The sequence below is a fragment of the Sinocyclocheilus rhinocerous genome, unplaced genomic scaffold (assembly GCF_001515625.1).
Source record: "Sinocyclocheilus rhinocerous isolate Xijiao unplaced genomic scaffold, SAMN03320098_v1.1 scaffold853, whole genome shotgun sequence".
Taxonomy (NCBI): Eukaryota; Metazoa; Chordata; class Actinopteri; order Cypriniformes; family Cyprinidae; genus Sinocyclocheilus; species Sinocyclocheilus rhinocerous.
Genome location: NW_015627738.1, coordinates 1,739,533 through 1,761,977, shown reverse-complemented (window position 1 = coordinate 1,761,977; position 22,445 = coordinate 1,739,533). Strand labels below are relative to the sequence as shown.

The 22,445-nt window shown below is 35.6% G+C and overlaps 3 protein-coding genes across 3 annotated transcripts in view; 1 reads left to right on the top strand and 2 right to left on the bottom strand.

Annotated features, from left to right (window-relative positions):
- tonsl (tonsoku-like, DNA repair protein) overlaps window positions 1-576 on the bottom strand; it is a 22,765-nt gene extending 22,189 nt beyond the window's left edge. Inside the window, exon 1 of the mRNA XM_016546112.1 lies at window positions 345-576. Within this exon, the coding sequence (XP_016401598.1) occupies window positions 345-369 (25 nt within the window). The 5' untranslated portion in view covers window positions 370-576. The remainder of the gene's footprint in view (window positions 1-344) is intronic.
- Window positions 577-1,166: 590 nt separating this feature from the next.
- On the bottom strand, window positions 1,167-14,984 carry edrf1 (erythroid differentiation regulatory factor 1). The gene is made up of 25 exons (XM_016545597.1): window positions 14,563-14,984; window positions 13,628-13,830; window positions 13,325-13,391; window positions 12,336-12,461; window positions 11,985-12,109; window positions 11,763-11,913; window positions 11,577-11,669; window positions 11,344-11,465; window positions 10,059-10,170; window positions 9,822-9,969; window positions 9,617-9,728; window positions 9,409-9,520; window positions 9,063-9,329; window positions 8,787-8,858; window positions 8,209-8,356; window positions 7,924-8,115; window positions 7,162-7,362; window positions 6,759-6,980; window positions 6,411-6,641; window positions 5,590-5,744; window positions 5,359-5,508; window positions 4,491-4,644; window positions 4,092-4,207; window positions 2,990-3,162; window positions 1,167-1,798 (listed from the first exon to the last, which is right to left on the bottom strand). Exons 1-25 carry the CDS (start codon window positions 14,659-14,661, stop codon window positions 1,636-1,638), a joined length of 3,714 nt encoding a protein of 1,237 aa, XP_016401083.1. The 5' UTR covers window positions 14,662-14,984; the 3' UTR covers window positions 1,167-1,635.
- Window positions 14,985-15,564: 580 nt separating this feature from the next.
- On the top strand, window positions 15,565-18,232 carry tex36 (testis expressed 36). The gene is given in 7 exon segments (XM_016546100.1): window positions 15,565-15,568; window positions 15,679-15,768; window positions 16,416-16,474; window positions 16,599-16,739; window positions 17,611-17,695; window positions 17,783-17,953; window positions 17,956-18,232. Coding segments are annotated over 7 exon segments (675 nt in total). The 3' UTR covers window positions 18,081-18,232.
- The last annotated feature ends 4,213 nt before the right edge of the window (window positions 18,233-22,445 follow it).

The following is a 22,445-nucleotide window of genomic DNA, read 5'->3' as shown; positions in this document are numbered from 1 at the left end:
CACTACACACACACACATACACATACACATATATATATATATATATACACGCACACGCACACAGTTATTTAATGTATAATATATTTACATATTAACGGATACAGGTTTATTTTACATAATTTATATGTCAGTTAGAAATTATATATGATTGTTTACATATGTATACGTCAGTTAGAAATCTAACTGACATATACATATTTAAACAATCGAATACATAAGCATGTGGAAGGTGTAGGGTTAAAATAAAATACACATTTTTCATTAGTATTGATCAACAAATAACAATAAATCACAGCCGATGTCCAAAAATAATATTATTGATGATTATATAGAAAATAACTTACGCTTGATCTCTTTTGTAGACGTCATCCTGTCCACTTAGCAGGATCTCTACAGCCGATTACTGCACATTTACGCGCATCTAATGAGTAACAAATAGTACCTGCGCGCGAACAGCTGTAGTACTATAAAACACGTCCTCATTGATCTCGCTTTAAAGCTGATCAATGCTTATGATCGTCTATATTCATTGATGAGCCGATTCTTTCAAAGCGGCGCGCCAAAATTCACGATACGGAAATATTGTGAGATGCTGATTGGCTATTGCAGGTGACGTCAGGAAGCTCCCACAATGCTCTTCCTGAAAATGTCCACATCGAGAGGCCATCTTGATAAGGTTACCGTCGTTCCGTTTTTTCAGTGAAATTGTTATTTAAAAAAAGCCACATATGCTGATGAATTACACGTGCGAGGTTAGAAAATAATTGTTGTTTTACTTTATTCTGATTACCAGTAGTCCCAATTATATTTATTGAATATCATTAATGTTAAAAAATTCTTAAACGAAATGTATTTGAGTAACAGGTATTACTATTAATGAAGGAGACTCAAGCGTTGATACTCATGCATTTCATTTCTTATTTTAAGTGCGTTTACGAAGCAAGTGTTTATGAATGAATTCTTTTAAGCATATAGTTTTGGAGTGAATTTGGGGAAAACGTTATTTACTACACATTACATTACGCTGGACTTTCGTGGTTGCAAAATTAAACTAGTTGTACAGGATCATGCCGTGGCTTTCATTGCCTTTATTATAAGGCTGAAATACATGTCATATATAGCTTTAAACAAGCGTTTCAGTTTTGAAAAAAACATGACAATGACTTTGAGCAGCTTTGAACTTTATTAAAGATTTAAAAGCCAAGCAATCACAAATGTTCACAATACTGTCTCTGGATAATCACCCCTGTTGCATTGACCTTTAATAATTATTGCACATTTCTATTGAAAACCTGCATTTTTTATACAATTCACGAGCTTATTTATGCACCAGAAAAAGAAAAGCCTGTAAGGGTGGTTAAAACAAAACCACAGGTTCACATATTGTCTCATTAGCAATAAATATCGGTTATACAAACAACTGTACAGTTTGGATTTATTATCATAATTATCAACCCAACTCTTGTAGGAAATCCAGCACAATGTGAGTATAAGAAAGGCACTGCTGGTGAGGGTTGTGTTTTTTATTCCAAGTCACTTTCCAAAACTAGCAAGATTGTTTCAACTCTAAACTGTTGCATGCCAGGCATTAATAATGTCAGGAAGCCGAAGAGTCAAACTGATGGAACTTCATTCTCAAGATGATGATCTTGCTTCATCACTTCCTGTTGGTGTTTTTAGCAGATCCAGCAGCTCCATGAAAAGGAAAACCCTCTGGATGAGCGGGACGGACTTTTCGGCCCGCAGTAGACGAGAATATACATTCTTGTAGATCTTCACCTGCTCCTCTTCTTTACCACTGCACATGAAAACACAAAATCACCACATACACAATAAGTGCCACATAATCAAACACTATAATGCAATTTGCTTCAATATGATTGGATATGTAACAGTGTTATCGTTAACTAAATCTAAAAATACCAAAAACAGTTAACTGAAACAAATTAAACGTTAAAGGGTTAGTTCACCCAAAAATGAAAATTAGCCCATAAATTACTCACCCTCAAGTCATCCTAGGTGTATATGACTTTCTTCTTTCAGACGAATCCAGTCGGAGTTATATTAAAAATTGTCTTTGATCTTTCGAGCTCTATCGTTGCACTCAGCCGGTGTTGCATTCCTTCGGTTCAAAAGACGTGAAATAAAAAGCACCCTTCCACTGTTGCAGTGCTTCAGTCCAAAAGAAGTTAAATAAAAAGCGCCCATCCATAAAAAAAAAAGTGTCTCACACGGCTCCGGGGCGTGAACAAAGGCCTCCTGTAGCGAATCGATGCGTTTTTGTAAGAAAAATATCCATATTCAAAACGTAATAATCACTTGAATCTAGCTTGCACACAGAAGCAGTTCCGAGAGCATGAGGTATGAGGTTAGCGTTGAGCATGAGCCGGTGCGTCTCGTGAAAACCAATACAAAAACGCATCGATTCGCTACAGGAGGCCTTTGTTCATCCCCCTGGAGCCGTGTGAGACACTTTTTTTGTGGAAGGGTGCTTTTTATTTCACATCTTTTGAACTGAAGGAATGCAACACCCGCTGAGTGCAACGATAGAGCTTGAAAGATCACAGACAATTTTTAATATAACTCCGACTGGATTCGTCTGAAAGAAGAAAGTCATATACACCTAGGATGCCACGGGGGTGAGTGAAACGCAGCCTAATTTTCATTTTTGACTGAACTAACCCTTTAACATAAATAAAAAATTGTAAAAAAATTGTCATTTTAATTTAAAGTTGGAAGTACTAAAATTACCAAACCTGAAAATGGTGTAAAAAAAAAACAAACAAGAAAACATAATGACTAAAACACAACAAAATTACTGAAACTTAAATTAAAATGAAAAATTTAAAAATAAAAACTGATTAAAAATGAATAAATACTAAGATAGTCATGATACTAAAATAACACTGATCTGCAGCATAAATTGAGTTTATATGGAATATGGTACTGGAGTATACTGCTGAATTATGTATATTTTTGTATCTCTCACCTGACTTTGCGTTTGCTTGCAGTGCTGAGTTTAATCAGTTGCAGCAGCAGGAAGGAGAAACTGGGCTCAAAGACGCCGATTAACTTCACAACCTCTTCTGTGTTGAGCTCAGAGGAAGAAGAACTATCTGAGTGGAGTTCTTCAGGTTTGTCCGAGTCTTCTGGCGTCAACATCTGTCAACATCACATAACACCTCATAACAGTGTAAAACTGACCATTCAACAAAGAGAACAATGTATTTATAGAGAACAATTATTGTTATTTTATTATTATTATAAATAATAATATGAATTCATATAATAATATTAATATAAGACACTTTTGTCTAAGGGACTTACAAATGAGAAATCATCGTTAATAAAGGTATTATTATTAATAATAATAATAAATAAGACACTTTTGTCCAAGGGAGAAATGATGATAATGATGGTGATAGTGATGGTGATGATGATTAATAATAATAATAATATAATCTTTATAGACACATTCATGCAAGGGACTTACAAATGAGAAATTATTATTATTACTAATAATAGTAATGATAATAAATATTAACCTTAATATAATAATCTTAATATAATACACTTTTATCCAAGGGACTTATAAATGAGAAACATTTATTTATTATTATTATTATTAATAATAATTCATATAATAATATTAATTTAAGACACTTGTGTCCAAGGGACTTACAAATGAGAAATCATTATTGCTGATAATAATAACAACATGAATAATAATAAACAAAAATATAAGACACATAATATAAGACACTTTTGTCCAAGGGAGAAATGATGATGATGATGATGATTAATAATAGAAAAATACTAATATAATAATCATTACACGTTAATGCAAGGGACTTACAAATGAGAAATTATTATTATTAATATTACTAATAATAGTAATAAATATATAAATAAATATTACCAAGGGACTAACAAATGAGAAAGTATTATTATTATTATTATTATTATTTATGATCATAATGCATATTAACAATCTTAATAAAATAATCTTAATATAAGACACTTATCCAAGGGATTTATAAATTAGAAACTATATTATTATTATTATTATTATTATATGTCTTTGTATATACCTTTTCCTGTTGCTCCAGCAGCTCTTTATGAATGAGTTTGAAAGCGTGATGTGTTTCACACATGATCTCTAGCGCTCCCGTCAGAGTTTTCAGTTTCACAGCACTGCTGTTCTGACCTGGAAAACACAACAAAACATCTGATATGAGGCTCTACTCGTGTCCCATTCAACCTCTCCCAGCTGATATTTCCAATAGGGTCTGGCTGCAGACTTGCACTTGCACTCTCAGACTTGCTCTCTCAGACACTTGCGCTTCAGCAATTGACGTCACTTGCAGTCTTTATTTTTTATTTTGTTCTATTTATTGATTTTTTTTTTTTTTGAATCTCTCAACATTTTACAACAGTGCAAGTCTGCAGCCAGACCCTTCTCGATATTTCCTGCAGTGTGTGTTTCTCACCCGCCATGGTGAACTCAGCGAAAGCTACTCTCTCCAGAAGCGTGCGGAGCATCTCGCACGGGGCGTCACTCAGACTTATGAAGAGCCGCACAGCCTTACTGTAATGCTGCTCTGCCTGAGCTCTGTGTTGCTTACGAACGCTCTCGTCTCCAACCTGAGAGAGAGAAACGGGACCAACAACCCATGTGGGAACATGTTAATACTTATTGTATGTTAGGGCTGTCAAAAAAAAATTAGAATTTTGAATATTCGTCGAATTTAAAATAAAAATCCACATTCGAATGCAAAAACGTTGCATTCGAATTCACACAGAACACATATTTCGCGCATTTTCTAGAGGGACATCTATCACCGTTGCACTCGTATCTCGCACAAAGGAGCCGCATGTTTAGAAAGCCATGTAAAATTAATGCAAGTTTAACTTTGAAAAAAAACAGAACTTTATGGCGGGTTTTTTCCCCATCCCACTGCATCTCATGTTTTGAAATGAAAAAATTTACTCTGTGTGATTGGCTTTCGGCCCTTTGTATTAAACTATGCATACATACATGATGCTGTTTTGTTTATAGTCGTTTAAGCAACTTAATTATAATTGGTTTATAAACATTATTTTAAACATTATGCACTTTTTTGACAGATATGCGTTGAATAAACGTGCATTAGTAATATTTTGCTCGATGCACTCTCTTGTGGCCTCAGGAGAGAAGCCAAAAGCTTTTCTTCACCCTAACTAAAATTATGCATTTTAAATTAGAATATAATTCGAATTTTGATAATATTTTTATTTTATTAATATTTTCAGCCATTTTGACAGCCCTATTGTATGTTGAAGATAAAGGTGTAGAAATACACGTGTTTGATGCTGTACCTGGTTGCGGTAGCAGCTGTGGTACATTGAAGCCAGTCTGTGGTGGATAGTGGCTGCTCTGTACTGGTAGAGCGGCTGGCGAGCGGACTCCGTCTGCAGGTCGCAGTACCTCAGGGACTTCATCATGGTCTCAGTGACTTCCCTTTCGATCTGAAACACGGTACGCTCATGTCAAGTGAAGTTCATCATTTCAGCAGTGTGTACAGACAGAATGAAGTATGTGTGTGGTACCTGCTCCTGTGCTTTACGGGACAGTGGTGCGTAGTCCTGGAGGAGTGTGGCCAACGTGAAATACGTTGTAGAGAGTTCCCAGTTAACAGAGTCCCAGACGGCTGAGTGACTCTCCCGGCAGCCCAGAGACTTCAGCGCCCGCTGATAGTAATCGAATTTTACACAAATTAATTTAGCAGACACTTTTATCCAAGGGACTTACAAATGAGAAATTACTACTACTACTTCTACTACTAATGATAAATATTAACAATTATATTATTATTATTATTATTAAATATTAACAATCTTAAAATAAGAATCTTAATATAAGAATCTTAATATCTTAATATTCTTATTAATTCTTATTATTATTATTATTCATTTTTCTTCATTCAAGAAAAATGAATAATAATAAGAATGAATAAGAATAATCATAATAAATATTATTATTTGATTATTATTACTATTAATAATAATAAAAATAATAATAATTTCACATTTGCAGATGGATAAAAAATAGATAAGTGCATTATGATACAAATGAGAATCTATTATTATTATTATTAATAAATATTAATGATCTTTATATAATAATCTTAATAAAAGACACTTCAATCCAAAGGATATAAAAATTATAAAGTATTATTATAGTATTATTGTTTCTCTTGTAGATACAACATCTTATATTAAGATGATTATATTAAGACAATATTTAATAATCATAATAATTTCTTATTTGTACATCCCTTGGATAAGTGTCTTACATTAAGATTATTATATTTCTGTCAATAATTATAATAATAATAATGACACTTCATGTCCAAGACTGTATGTATGACTAACCTTGTTGTAGTAGAGGGCCTCTTCCGGTGAGAACTCGCCACGGCTGTGCTCTGATGTCGTGACGCAGTGAGCCTGAGCACAGATACGCATGAGTCGACCGATGTTACACAGCAGCAGGGCTGTGTTCACGGAGTCTGAAATCGCATTGAAATCCTTCATGCCCTTCTCAAAACACGAGAAACTCTTCTTCCACAGCTCCTGCTCGGCCATGCACACACTCCTGCGCACTGACACAGAAAAAGCTATACTTCACAAACAACTCTCAAGCTATTTGTCGAAGGATTTTCGACAAACCACCCCAACGTTTGTTATTAAATTCTAACAGAAACCCAAGAAGCCCTCACCTCCTTGTTTCTCCGCCTGCATGGCCGCGGCCTGGTTCATATAGAAGACGCCGATCTCATTGCGGATGTTACCGAGCCGTTTCAGAACCTGGCCCAGCTGCTCCTGTCCCAGGTCCTTGAGAACTCCTGAGGTCAAAAGGTCATGGGCGGCCTCGTAACACTTGCTGCTGACGATCAGCTGGTACTCTGGGTCTGAGGCCAGATCAGTGGCCATGCTAAAGGCTGAGAGAGGAAAAAAACAGTGTCAATATTCAAATGTTATAAAGCAATGTCTCTTCCAGGAGTTTTAGTATCCAAACCATCTCCTAAGAACAGTGAAATCTCATTTGTCCAGTGAAATCTCATCAGCTGCAACCATTTTATGATCTCTTCAGCAAAAGAGTGTGTCATCTAGCACTTAGACCTTGGCAGGAGCTCTCGCGGTGCAGGCAGTGGAGGATCTCCTGGTCATCTTTAGTCTGGTAGTTGTACTCCTCCAGATACGCAGCTCTGTTTGAGGCATTCTGGGCCAATATGAGCTGAACATCTCCACACAGAGACAGACACTGGCAATGGAACAGAAGCACCTGTGGGTGGAGACCACCACTTATGGAGCAATACGCATCTATAGGGAGAGAGAAAGCACATATCAGTCAAGTTTGAACAGATTAGCTCCAAATAAGGTGCTTAGTTAACGTTCTCTAAAATATATATATTTAAATTACTGGTTTAATACGAACATGCACATGTGTCGAATATTCACTACTCTTCAAAAGCTTGAGGTTGGTAAGATATGCATAAATGTTCCTGAAAGAAGTCTCTTATGCTCACCAAAGCTGCAATTATTTGATCAAAAGTACAGTAAAAACAGTAATATTGTGAAATATTATTACAATTTGAAATAACTGTTTCCTATTTGAATGTATTTTAAAATAAAATTAATTCCTGTGATGCAAAGCTGAATTTTCAGCATTACTCCAGTCTTGTCACGTGATCCTTCAGAAATCATTCTAATATGCTGATTTGCTGCTCGAGAAACATTTCTTATTATCAATGTTGAAAACAGTTGTGCAGCTTCATATTTTGTTAATTTCTTTGAAAAAAAAAATCTTACTGACCCCAAACTTTTGAACAGCACTGCATGTCCTGAAGTTTTCTGACAATACTGAAAGCTGCTTGTTCTTACCGTGGCACTGCAGAGCCAGTTTGATATAGCGCAGTGCCCGTCCGTACTTCAGCAGGTTGGATGCAGCATCTGACAAAACGTAGTATGATTTTGACGCTTTCAGGAACAGCTGCAGTTTCATGCGGTGCTGCCATGTGCCAGGTAACATCCCGGAGCGTGTCGGCACCTTCAGCTCCTCGTTACACGGACCCACTGTGTAACCCAAGATGAAGAGGAACACAGTAAATAATCAAATAGTGGATGAGAAATCAGTTTCTGAGGGATTGAATGGATGGGATGACTGACCTCTGTCCAGCAGCAGAGCGATCTCTTGCTCCACATCTCTGGCTCCGTTCTGACTCCGCTCCTCATATTTCAGAGGGATAGGTGTGCTGGGGTCGGCCGCAGGAAGGTCACTCTCTTTCTTTATGCTGCTGTCCACGGATTTTAAACCCTACAAACAAGGTGAGGTCTTGCTTTAGTGTTTTTGGATGGATGGATGGATAAGATAGAACGGTGAATGCATGGATGGAAGTATGGATGGATGAGATAGAACGGTGGACGGATGGACAAGATGGAACAGCGGATGGATGGAAGAATGGCTGGATAAGATAGAACGATGAATGCATGGATGGAAGAATGGATGGACAGATGGATGGATGGAAGAATGGATGGATAAGATAGAATGATGGATAAGATAGAACAATTAATGGATGGAGGAATGGATAGATAGATAGAGATGGATAGATGGATGGATGGAAGGAGCTTGACTATGGTTATGGTTAGTGAACAAAGAATGTTAATTTCACAGTCCACAGAACTAAGAAAAAAGAAAATGCACATGAACAAAAATATGAAAACAAATATTAATCTTGTTCTCTTACCTTCAGAACATAGCTGAGAACCAGTCGGCACTTCTCCTCCTTGTCTTGTGACACCGGAAATGCATAGTTGGGCTGGAAGGCAACATAATGCTAATAATATTATACATTGGTAAAATGATGTCAATTTATTGTGCAAATTCATGCAAGGTGGAAAAAACTACATTTACAAACTACTAAATAGACCATTTTAACTTCTACTATACATCAGGCACCTTATATTCAATAATATTTGTGTGCAAATAAAAAAAGAACTCAATCTTCAGCTTGATCTCCTACTCTAATCTGATGTGTGCTCTTGTATTTCTCTGGAACCGACAGCTCCCCGACAGACTTGATGATGGCCACGGCTTTGGAGTCATCCTGCGGCTCAGAGGAGGTGCTGTAGGAGCAGCTCTCGTCTTCCTCTTCCTCCTCCTCCTCCTCTTCATCACTGTAGCTGTCTTCAGATCCCCCGCCCCTCAGTGACTCCCCGTTCCCCTCGTCCTCACACACGTCATCCAGCTGAAACAGCTCTGCCAGCATGTAGTGAGCCGAAGCAATAATCTACACCAGCAAACAGAAGGAAACATCAGAAATCATGCATCAGCTCAGGAAATTAAAGTAATGTAATAAAGCTACACACCTGTGGATGTCGCTCCTCATCCAGCAGTTTAATACAGTTGAGCAACAGAGTTCTGATGGTCCCATAGTTCTTCCTGTTTTGGCTCTTCTTTAGAATCATGTTGCTGGCCACTCTGTCATTCAAAACAGCAAATAGATTTGTTTCTAATGCTTACTGGGAAACTCAGGCAACAGAATATGAGAAAGGTAGTTATGAATGTAAATCATACTTGTAGAGAAGAACTGCTACAGGAAGTGTGAAGGGATTCTGGCATTTCTCCTCTGCTGCTTCCTCACATAGAGTTGTGAGGTCATACAGCTTCACGATGTCACTTCCACTAGCTGGATGGAAAAAAACAGACAGACATCAGTGATTGAAGAAGTGACTTTAGATGAAGCAGTTTGAAAGCAAACTAAAGAATGTCAGCCGCCCACCCTTGAAGAGCCAGTATGTGTGTCCTTCTTTGGTACAGCTGGATTTCAGGAATGACAGGATATTCTGTGCGATGTCTTTCACAACCCGCGTCGAGAACGTGGAGTTCTCCAAATCCGGGATGTCCTCTGTCTTCATCATTTCATATTTCTGCAAATGAGATGAGAGTTATTAGGAATTTGAATATTATAGTACATCAACATGTACAAACCTATTTAATAATCACCAAATCATCTTACCTGCACAATGCCATTGACGTGAAAGCACATGACCAGCTCTGGTACGTTACACATCAAATTATCCAGCCAGTAATCAATTCCTGTGAGAACGTTGATTGGTTTGTTGTTGTCCCTGTTAAGAAAAAAAAGAGTAGTATTTAAAATAAATATCCAAAATAATTAAATATAGGGTTATTTATAGTACAGTACATAATATACATAGCCATTCAAAAGTTTGGGGTGCTCAAGAAACATTTATTATTATTATTATCAATGTTGAAAACAGTTGTGATGCTTTATATTTTTGTGGAAACTGATAAAAAATGTTCAGGATTCTTTGATGAATAGTAAGCTCAACAGAACAACATTAATTAGATTTTTTTTGGTAATACTATAAATGTCACTTTTGATCAATTAATGCATTCTTGTTGAATAAAATGTTTTTTGTTTAGTTTTTTTTATCTTACTGGCCCTACATTTTTTACTTGAGTCTATATAGAGGGTATAGCCTTCAAATGTAACTAATTTGGAAATAATTCATACCCAAATAAATATATATCTCCTAAAAAATTTTTAAACAAATGTAGAACTCTAACCTGAGTCGTAGACTGACTGCTGGGTATCGACCGCCTCCAAATATGGGCATATTTGATCCCACAAGCATGTGGATGTCCTCAAATGTCCATAGAATATTCCGGACAAAGTCGTTCCTCAAATCCTGAGACAGTGAGAAAGATAAAGAAGAAAATACAAATACATATGTATTGTGATGTACAGTGTGGTTCTGATTTATAACGGAAGCTAGGGAATGTTAGGTAAATGCTATTACCTGGCTATTTTCTCCTTCATTGAACAATGTGGGCAGATTCTGCTCTTTGGGAACTGAAGACACGTGACCTAAAGTGTATGTGTCCACCTGCTCCTGAAAGAGACGAGTGGACAAGATTCAGCCTTGATAACACTGAGAGCACATGACATGAGAAATGAGAAGTAGAGGAAAGGCTGACCGCACCTCCTTAGGTATCGCAGACTCCTCGGATTCAGTGGTGGAACTGTTGAAGGTGGCATGCCAAGTCGGTCCTTCAGTCGCCGTCCCACAACCCTCTGCTGCCACTTTTGATCAATTAATGCATTCTTGTTGAATAAAATGTTTTTTGTTTAGTTTTTTTTATCTTACTGGCCCTACATTTTTTACTTGAGTCTATATAGAGGGTATAGCCTTCAAATGTAACTAATTTGGAAATAATTCATACCCAAATAAATATATATCTCCTAAAAAATTTTTAAACAAATGTAGAACTCTAACCTGAGTCGTAGACTGACTGCTGGGTATCGACCGCCTCCAAATATGGGCATATTTGATCCCACAAGCATGTGGATGTCCTCAAATGTCCATAGAATATTCCGGACAAAGTCGTTCCTCAAATCCTGAGACAGTGAGAAAGATAAAGAAGAAAATACAAATACATATGTATTGTGATGTACAGTGTGGTTCTGATTTATAACGGAAGCTAGGGAATGTTAGGTAAATGCTATTACCTGGCTATTTTCTCCTTCATTGAACAATGTGGGCAGATTCTGCTCTTTGGGAACTGAAGACACGTGACCTAAAGTGTATGTGTCCACCTGCTCCTGAAAGAGACGAGTGGACAAGATGATTCATCCTTAAAAACACTGAGAGCACATGACATGAGAAATGAGAAGTAGAGGAAAGGCTGACCGCACCTCCTTGGGTATCGCAGACTCCTCGGATTCAGTGGTGGAACTGTTGAAGGTGGCAGGCCAAGACGGTCCTTCAGTCGCCGTCCCACAACCCTCCTCTGCTGCCTGCTCTGTATCTGACGGCACGGGCACTGCAGTCCCATCACTGTTAATACTGAAGCACAGAAGAGTATTGTGAATGTAAATGTAGTCATGGGATGGCAATCGTGTAAAATCAATTCTCACCTGTAATACAGAAACTTTGAGAGGATTGCCTTCTCGTTCCAGTGTTCTTTACTTTTCTTCTTTCTTTGCCACTTTTGGTCAATGAGACGCTGGTAAAACTCCTTCAGCCACGTCCAGTCACCAGTCTACAGGGCAGTCGCAATGTCAGGTTAATGCTTATGATGGCATAAACACTCCTTTCGTACATAAAAACACTTTGAACAGCATAAATAAGGTTTTCCTGCTATATAATTCAGTATTTTGTTTGTAGGTTTGGGGAATAGCCACTAGAAGGTTAAATGGAGATGCATTTTGGGCTCCTAAACAAAATACAATACAGCTAAGAGAAATAAGGTGACTATTTCCGGTTACCTGTGATGACCTCATGAATAGTTCCTGAATGTCGAGTTCATCTAGCAGTAGCGTGCTGCCGACTCTGTGAACAGCCATGCTGACATGAGATTTACTGTAGGGGATCTTCAGCAACTTCTTGATGTTCTGTTTAGATTAAGAATAAACAAGAAAGTAATAAATAAAGCCCCCGGTTTCACAGACAAGGCTTAAGCCTAGTCCCAGACTAAAATGCATGTCTGGGTTGTTTTACCTGAAAGAAACCTACGCTGACATATCTTAAAATGTCTGTGCTATTGTTTTGTCTGAAGATGCACATGAGTAATGTTATTTTCTAAGGCACTTTATAAAATATCCTTAAATGTTCTAATTGAACTATGGCCTAATCCTGGCTTAATCTAAGCCCTGTCTGTGAAACCAGGCCTAGGTCTCTTAGCAAGCCAGCATTTATTTTATTTAAAAATACAGTAAGTACTGTAATATTGTGAAATAATTACAACTTAATATATCTGTTTTCTATGTGAATAGAATTTGTAAAGTGTAATTTATTCCTGTGATCAAAGCTGAATTTTCAGCATCATTACTCCAGTCTTCAGTGTCACATGCTCCTTCAGAAATCATTCTAATATGAATGACATTTCTTCTTATTATCAATGTTGAAAACAGTTGTGCTGCTTAATATTTTCGTGGAAACTGAAGAACAAAAGAACAGCATTTACTTGAAACAAATCTTTTGTATCATTATAAATGTCTTTACTGTCACTTTTGAACAATTTAATACAATCTTGCTGAATAAAAGTAGGCCTATTAATAATTATCTAAACAAAAATCTAATGTAAATGTAAAAATATAAATGTTCACTTATATTATCTAATATCATTATACTAAAACGTGACAGCAGAGTGCTGTGATCAACCAATCAGAATCAAGTATTCTAGAAAGCCATTTGAATCTAATCATTTATCATGTCATATAAAGAAGAGCTTGTATTCACAAAACAACAGACCCACCTCTGAATCAGAAACAACATCAACATCATCACCTATACAATCGATGAAGTCGTACGCCATCCCAAAACTACAGTGAACAAAGAAAACACAAGAATGCATGGAAAGATCAGCATCACTGCCATATGTACATTTACATTAAACTTAAAGTAAAATGTAATACATTTGAAATGTAGAGCAGTAGAGCACTGATGCTCGCAATGCCAAGGTCATGGGTTCGATTCCCAGGGAAAGCAACGGAAATGGAACATAAGTCACTCTGGATAAAAGCATCTGCCAAATACAAATGTGAAATAATAGAGATACCTGGAGAAGGGTTTGCTTTTCTTGCTGGATCCGAGTACGGTGGTCCCGGCAGTGCCCAGCTGAGGATTTTCCCGCAGCCAGTTTGCTGGTGGCAGCTTGAGGTCGGTCTTTTCCTGTAGTAACGCATAGGAGGAGGAAGGCGGAGCGGCCGAGTACTTCACTACTGCACGACTCTTCACTTCATTGTTGCCCAGACAAATAACCTAAAATCACAAATATTTTTGGTTTAGTTATTTTAAATCGTATCCATGTTGTTATGTGATTTGTGTTGTTATTTGAGACTATGCTTGTTCTTATGTAATTTTATTGTGTTATTGTGAAGCACTTTGGGCAACCTGGTGTTGCATTAAACTGTGCTATATAAATAAATAAACATAATACAGCTGTTAGGCTGTAAGTCACCATTCATCTCAATAGGCCTGAACATCTTTGAACTCCTGACTGGAGAATAACCCAGCCACATTTCCGTAAATACAAAGCAACATGAACACATGATTGGTGCAACAAGACAGTGTGAAACGCTGCAGTATGTGACTGACTGAGTGTCTCTTACTGTGTAACATTATTATGTTACAGTGCTGCACTGCAGTGATTGTGTTGTTATTTGAGACTATGCTTGTTCTTATGTAATTTTATTGTGATATTGTGAAGCACTTTGGGCAACCTGGTGTTGCATTAAACTGTGCTATATAAATAAATAAACATAATACAGCTGTTAGGCTGTAAGTCACCATTCATCTCAATAGGCCTGAACATCTTTGAACTCCTGACTGGAGAATAACCCAGCCACATTTCCGTAAATACAAAGCAACATGAACACATGATTGGTGCAACAAGACAGTGTGAAACGCTGCAGTATGTGACTGAGTGTGTAAAGACAGTCTCTTACTGTGTAACATTATTATGTTACAGTGCTGCACTGCAGTGACTCAGACCTGTTTGTTGTCTTCAGATGCTGTGCTGCTCTGATCCTCCTCATGTCTGGGATCTGAATCTGTCTTCTTATCCTGAGAGCTCATATTCACCACATTCATCCATCCACATCCAGAAGCTCCACAAAACGACGAATTACACGAAGGTAACGTTCAAAACACACAATCACTGATTCTTTCACTTATAGACTGTAACTGATCATAAATCTGTTATACTAACTACTACTGGACCACACTGCAGACCATGTTGCTTTTTTTCCTTTACATTTTTCGCTGTTTTATCTTAAATATCGATATGTGTGTCACATGCAGAAATCTGTCAGATCACTCGATAACTCTCAGATGACAAAAAAAAATAAAAACCAACGCTGTTTTCTGAGGAAAGTCTATTAAGTCTGTCTCTTGGCAGCTTCAGCGATCACTCTAAACTTACTGTGTCTCTCACCCGGAAGTACACGTGACGTCAGCGACGCTTCTTTCAAGAAAGGAGTGGAAAAAGGTAGAAATGCTCTAAAAGTGTTACTGTGTTTTTGACTATAATACTACATATACTTTTCAACACATTAATATAAATGTTATATTTTTAGAATATATAGGTTATATAATTTAGTAAATATTCATAAATTTCGGTTTATTTGTATATATATTAGATTTTGTTATAGTATATAAATAACACATTTTACGGTATTTAACACTAAAATAGTTAGATTTATTTACCTAACTAATTGGATTTTGTATTTATGTTATATTTTTAGATTATTATATTAATCCACGACATTTTATATATTGAATGTGATTATTGAAAGAGTTATATTATTATATATACATTATATATATTTATTTATGTGATGTAAATATATATATATTTATTACTATATTATACATCTTTCACTTATAGACTGTAACTGATCATAAATCTGTTATACTAACTACTACTGGACCACACTGCAGACCATGTTGCTTTTTTTCCTTTACATTTTTCGCTGTTTTATCTTAAATATCGATATGTGTGTCACATGCAGAAATCTGTCAGATCACTCGATAACTCTCAGATGACTAAAAAAAATAAAAACCAACGCTGTTTTCTGAGGAAAGTCTATTAAGTCTGTCACTTGGCAGCTTCAGCGATCACTCTAAACTTACTGTGTCTCTCACCCGGAAGTACACGTGACGTCAGCGACGCTTCTTTCAAGAAAGGAGTGGAAAAAGGTAGAAATGCTCTAAAAGTGTTACTGTGTTTTTGACTATAATACTACATATACTTTTCAACACATTAATATAAATGTTATATTTTTAGAATATATAGGTTATATAATTTAGTAAATATTCATAAATTTCGGTTTATTTGTATATATATTAGATTTTGTTATAGTATATAAATAACACATTTTACGGTATTTAACACTAAAATAGTTAGATTTATTTACCTAACTAATTGGATTTTGTATTTATGTTATATTTTTAGATTATTATATTAATCCACGACATTTTATATATTGAATGTGATTATTGAAAGAGTTATATTATTATATATACATTATATATATTTATTTATGTGATGTAAATATATATATATTTATTACTATATTATACAAATAGATAAGAACTATATTTATATATTATTTTAAACGTTTCTTATCATATTATAATATTATTTTAAACTAGTATATCCGCATATTGCGTGTTAAAAACGCATATATTTATTGTTGTTTGTTTTTAGTGCTCAGTTCTTTTTATGAACAGCGAATGCGTTCTGTTGCCATGGTTACAGTCTCATTGTTTGCTCTCGTTCACCTGAGTTCACCTGCTTTAGTTAGTAGTAACTTGAGTTATGGATTTATTTTAAATTCATGCAGTGACAACGAGTAAAGGAGGCAAGAGATACTTTAATAAGAAGAACAAGGGTGGAAACTGGGTAAGATATCCATACTTGTTTAACTAGTCTATAACCCTATTAAAGGTGAATTTTACATTGCTCTCGCCTAGTTCTTTCTTTCTTAACTGATTTACTTATCAATGTGCCTGCACATATTTTCCAGTTTATTCACACTGGTGTGTCACAGACTGGACAAACACGAGATCTGTGTACCAGCACAGGTTCAATGCTGGCACATGGAGTTCCTCAACCCCTGACACAAGCAGAAGAGAGGTATCCCAAAATATTCATCAATCCTGAAAAGGTTAGCTATTGCTATTAAAATAAAGTGATATTTTACACTATAATATTTTGCATGTATTTCATATTCAGATTATTGCTATAACTACAAAGTCACAGCCAGTGCTGGGGAGTAAAATTCCAAAAATGAGATATTATATTAAGTATTAGATTATTAAAGTTATTTTAAAATGCTCAATCAGACTACAGTTACTTTTTTATTCATTGTATGATTACTTAATGGCAGTAAGTTATTAATAATAGCCTAATAAAACTATTTTTTTATTTTTTTATTTTCCTATATGTTTCAAAATAGCTACTAAAATTATAGCTACTAGCTATAATTACATGGAAAATTGAGAGACCACACAGCATAAACAAATAATACACATATATAATTTTTTTTAATTAAATTTAATTAAAATATAATAATTTATTTTCAAATATTGTTACATATTTCATTATTATTATGTTAAAATATTTTTAAATAATTTATATCTTTTAATTTAACATTAATTTAACAAGATTTAATTAATTCTTAGCTTTTCAATTTATGAACCCCTGTATTTCTTTCACAAACCCCAGTTTGGGAAGCCCTCATGTAATGTAATGTTATGTTTAATGCAAAAGTAATTAAAAAGTCAGATTATATTACCTTAAATGTGTAATGTAATTGACTGCATGACTAACTAAAAAGTTCTTAATGTAATCTGTATTCAGCAATGGACTACAAAATTAGATTACTTTTTTGTAGTCCATTGACTACAAAAAGTATTTCATCCAGCACTGGTTACAAATAGCAAATTTCTGGAGGAAATCATTTTTTACTGTACTGTAATCATCTTGATTCATCCTTATATGAAGAAACATTCTCATGTTGAGGCTTTCTATGGCAGAAAACAATGTGCAGAGAATATCCGTTGTCAGTGCATGATAACTGCACAGCACTGCAGCACACTATTGACCTGTATGATCAGGTGAGTTCATCATTATGATAAACAGTGATTTTATTTATTATATCTCAAATCTTTATACCCATTTTTACTGTGTATGTGTTCATGTGTTCAGGTTTTGGCCGTAAGAAATGTCTTGATGAGCGTCGCCAGCATAACTCTCATTTCTACCTGTGCCATTATGATGACATCTTGAGTCCGGTTAGCACAGCAAAGTGGGACCACTCAGCTCGAACCGACTTCCTGCCTAAACAGGAAACGGAGGGCAGAGAAGACACACTCAGAAGACGAGGTCTCAAATGAAAGCTAAGGCTCAGGCCGGGGAGTGTTTCATGTGGTTTGGGAGGGATGACTCTAACCAGCACACTCCACTAAGTCTACTAGCAGTCGCCAACCTCTCATTAACCCCCTAAATAAGACAATCAGAGATGACCAGACTGCAATCGATGTTTGTGACACTAAGCATGCTACTCTAGTGTCATTGTCTGCTTTAACCAACAGAGGTCAGTGTCCTTTTTGTCTGTCTATATGTCACTCAACTGGCATCACTCAACAACAGCTTTGCAGTGCCACAAATTCTGAAATCTATTTCATTCTGTAAAGAGTATCAGTGTTGAATGCTATATACTGTATACTAAGAAAAAATAAAAATTTTCAGCTTATAAAAAAAGAACTATTTATTAAAAGGTTATTTAAGTCTCAGACTATATGTATAAGAACAAACTTGTCTCAGAAATACATATGGAAATAACTGTGACAATTGTTGATTGGGAATCATTTGGAATAATTTGATGAGAAATAGTCACATTGACTTATTGACATATTAACTTTTGATTGGAATCTTTGGTATTTCAGCAATTTAAAAATATACATATTTTCTCTGAACTCTTATGCTAGTAATTATTCAAATAAATTATAATATTATGTAACTATTAGGGTCTCTTTTGCTGTGAAATAATTGAATTTTCTCCTTCATAATTGTACTTTCTTATGGGAATCAGGGTTATTATCATTAAATAAAACCATAAAAACTGTGACTTGAAATAAACGTTAACTGAAACAAAAATGAAACATAAAAAAACGTAAACTTATTTTATTTCAGCTAAGGGCAACATTTCTCATTTTGTGTTCAGTTGAACTTGAAATACTAAAATAACTGAAGCTAATTAAACTAAAACCAATAATTAAAAATCAAGTAAAAAACTATATAGACATATGTTGTCTTTTTTGTCAAAATACACAACAAAATTCCTACAATTTTGAATAAATTAAAGTGAAATCAAAAAATATAAAAATATGATCTAATTCAAAATATTAACAAAAACGTTAATATTAAGGAGAATAGTACTGATGGGAATATTTATAACATCACAAAAATAAATTGTCTATACCTGATGTGGTTCAAAGTGAGAAACTGGGATTTGTGGGGATAAAAGGGCAAAAAAAATTAAAAACTAAGTATGAGGTTTGGGCTAAAGCTCAGTATCCTGCCTTTGAAAGAGATTAAACAGTGAACGGCGTTACATTATCTCAGCTTCAAAGAGAGACCGCAAGATTGCCATCTTATTCTAGCAGGTGCTGCATTTGAAACGGCAGCTGTATCACAGTCTGTGCGCACCTGTAAAAGAGCAGCTAGGAGAATCCTCTGTGCTTTCCAGATTTCCTTTAACAACACGTCCAGATAGCAGGAACCAAGGGAAGAGACACAGAGAGGAATCGCTCTCTTTGTTTAACCCACATTTTGAAATGCAATCTAAGAAATTGACATCTAGTAATTAAGTATTTATTTCTTTGATGGTAATGAAGTTTTGCACGTTGCATTTCTTTCATAACCTATTCATGAATGATAAGCATGTTGCCATGGTGATGGCACAGAGAATTCTCTTAACATTGTCTGTTCCCTTAATATTGTCTGACTTACTCTGGTGCTGGTTCAACTGATAGTCTTTGTTTTTTCAAATGCTAAACATTGATCTGAATATTATTTGTCTCTGCACTGACAGTTTATTGAAAGCTCATCGCAATTCTCACTGTTGAAAGACATATTGAAAATTAAATTGCAGGACACAAGCTGATGGATTTGCTGAATGCAGAATAACCTTGCTGAGATCAAAGAATTGCATCTCATTGAGATTCATCTTTTATTGTGCTGCACTTTAAAAGGCTCTGACACACCAACAAGCATTTGAGTTCTGTTAAAAATAAAATAAAGTTTTCAATAGATAGTTAAATTTCCATTTAAACAAACCTGTTAGGTTTCTATGCCAACTAATGTTTTAATGACAAGGATTTATGAAAAGATAGTCAGATGTCAAGGTACATTAGAACATTAGAATGCATTATGAGTTAATAGAGTAGATTAATCAGCATAAATCATTTCTGAATTAAGAGCCTTAACTTAAGGGCATTCCATCCTAATCACTTCATTTCACTGGCCTCATTATAATTAATATTGCCAGATAATGAATTAATGAAACAATCTGGCATGTTTTACACGAGAGGTCAAGACAAATAATTTAGCCCATAGCCCCATACCACTCTCCACTGATGAAATAATTAGTGCATCTTAACACTCTAATTAGCCTTTTTTTTCCAGACAAGTGTAAACAAATGCTTCTTTATAATGCAGAAATTCTGTCCACACTTACGTTAGGATACGTGTGTGATCTGCTGTCTAAACCCTACCTTTGATTTCCAGTCATTATAATTCATAGGGCATAATTCAGTTATGTTTTCTCCTAGTCAACAGCATCTTTTCCTTGACGCTGTTATTGTGAGATATTGCTCACTGTTGCCTCTCAGCCGCACATCCTTGTTTTTCAACTTGGCCCTGTGATAACTCTGTCTAACCTTGAGAAATGGCTGCAGGAGACCCGGCACACAGCAGAATAAACCTTCATTGTGATGAAATATTCATTCAAATGAGGTGGAGAGGGCTGCTGCATTAGAATAAGTCATTGTTAAAGATTGCCCACATCCAGGAGTATAGTGCATCATTGTGATCAGTCTGAGTGGATGTTACAACATAGAAAAACTCAGTGTTGGTGTCAGTATTCAGTGCTGCACCGGTTCACTCAAGTGCTTCATTTTACAACCATTTGATCAAGCTACTTGATTGAAACAGGTTCTTTCAGAATGACAAACATTGAGTTAAAGGGGTCATATGATGCGATTTCAATTTTTCCTTTCTCTTTGAAGTGTTACAAGCTCTTGGTGCATAAAGAAGATCTGTAAAGTTGCAAAGACAAACGTCTCAAATCCAAAGAGATATTCTTTATAAAAGTTAAGAGTCAACCACGCCTACCTAAAACGGCTCGTTCTAACACGCCCCCACATACCTACGTCACGATGTGGGAAGATTTGCATAACACAGCCCAAATGTTCACGCAAAGAAAGAAGGCGTAACTTTTATTCTCGCTGTAGTATTGTTGCCGCCGCTGCCATGTCGTGAAGACGCTGTGTGTTTCGTTGTGAAAGCGAAATAGCTGGCCAATCACAGCTCACCTCGCTTTTTCAGACCGATGAGCTTTGTAAAAATTGACGCGTTTCAGAAAGGCGGGGCATAGAGGAGAAACAATAATGTACAGTATGTGGAAAATAATGTGTTTTTGAACCTTAAACCGCATAAACACATTTCATTACACCAAATACACAAAATAATGTTCTTTTTAGCAACATCATATGACCCCTTTAAGCCAAAAAAGTCACCATTTCAAGTCAATTTAAAAAGCAATTATGAGTACCCAGCTAACAAAATGGTTTTAAGAATGTTTTGTTCTCTGAACATTCAAAATCGGAACATTCCATTTTATAATTTTCCAAACATTATAGGAATGTTACTTCTGAATGTTCTCTAAACGTTCTGAAACAATTAATAACATTTAAAAAAGTTAATTTTTGAGTTAAAAGTTGAATGTCCAACTAAAACGTTTCAGAAACAATACATATCATGAACAATGTATAAATAATGTTTTTGTGCTAATGTTTTCAAAACATCAGTAAAGACCAGATAACTGTGAACGAACGTTCTATTAAGATTACTGGAAGAATGTTTGTTCATAACTTTGAGAGAACCTCTCTTTGAGAATGTTTGAGAACTTGTTAGCTGGGAAACCCGGTACAATGGTGTTAAATCAAAATGAATTGTTTAGAAATCATTACCCTGGGTTAATACACGCTGATGATTCACACTGTACATTCCTAATGCATGGGTTAACGTGCTTATTTGCAGCGTCAGTGTCATAGATAATCATATTATGTGTTGCCAGCTGTACTGTTGTAAGTTTTACATATTGGAATAAACCAAGGTTTCATAACCCCGGGTAAAAAGCGGCGCTAAACCCGCTTCTAAATGACAAGTGTGAAATGTTCCTTAACCAGGGGTTAAAAACTGGTGTTAGAGTGACGGTGACATTTTACATGTGATGATCTGGTTTCATTAGGGCAAATTCTAGGCCTCAAATTGTGTTTTTAACGAATTAAACATGATTAATGTTATTCCATAAGGTTTATGCATGGGTTAACGTGCTTATTTGCAGCGTCAGTGTCATAGATAATCATATTATGTGTTGCCAGCTGTACTGTTGTAAGTTTTACATATTGGAATAAACCAAGGTTTCATAACCCCGGGTAAAAAGCGGCGCTAAACCCGCTTCTAAATGACAAGTGTGAAATGTTCCTTAACCAGGGGTTAAAAACTGGTGTTAGAGTGACGGTGACATTTTACATGTGATGATCTGGTTTCATTAGAGCAAATTCTAGGCCTCAAATTGTGTTTT

Coding starts and splice junctions, on each gene's coding strand:
- edrf1 (XM_016545597.1), bottom strand. CDS start 14,661: ATGAATGTGGTGAATATGAGCTCTCAGGATAAGAAGACAGATTCAGAT. Junction 9,729..9,821: donor CACATACTGGCTCTTCAAGG/GTGGGCGGCTGA, acceptor TTTTCCATCCAG/CTAGTGGAAGTGACATCGTG. Junction 4,645..5,358: donor ACAGCTGCTACCGCAACCAG/GTACAGCATCAA, acceptor TCTCTCTCTCAG/GTTGGAGACGAGAGCGTTCG.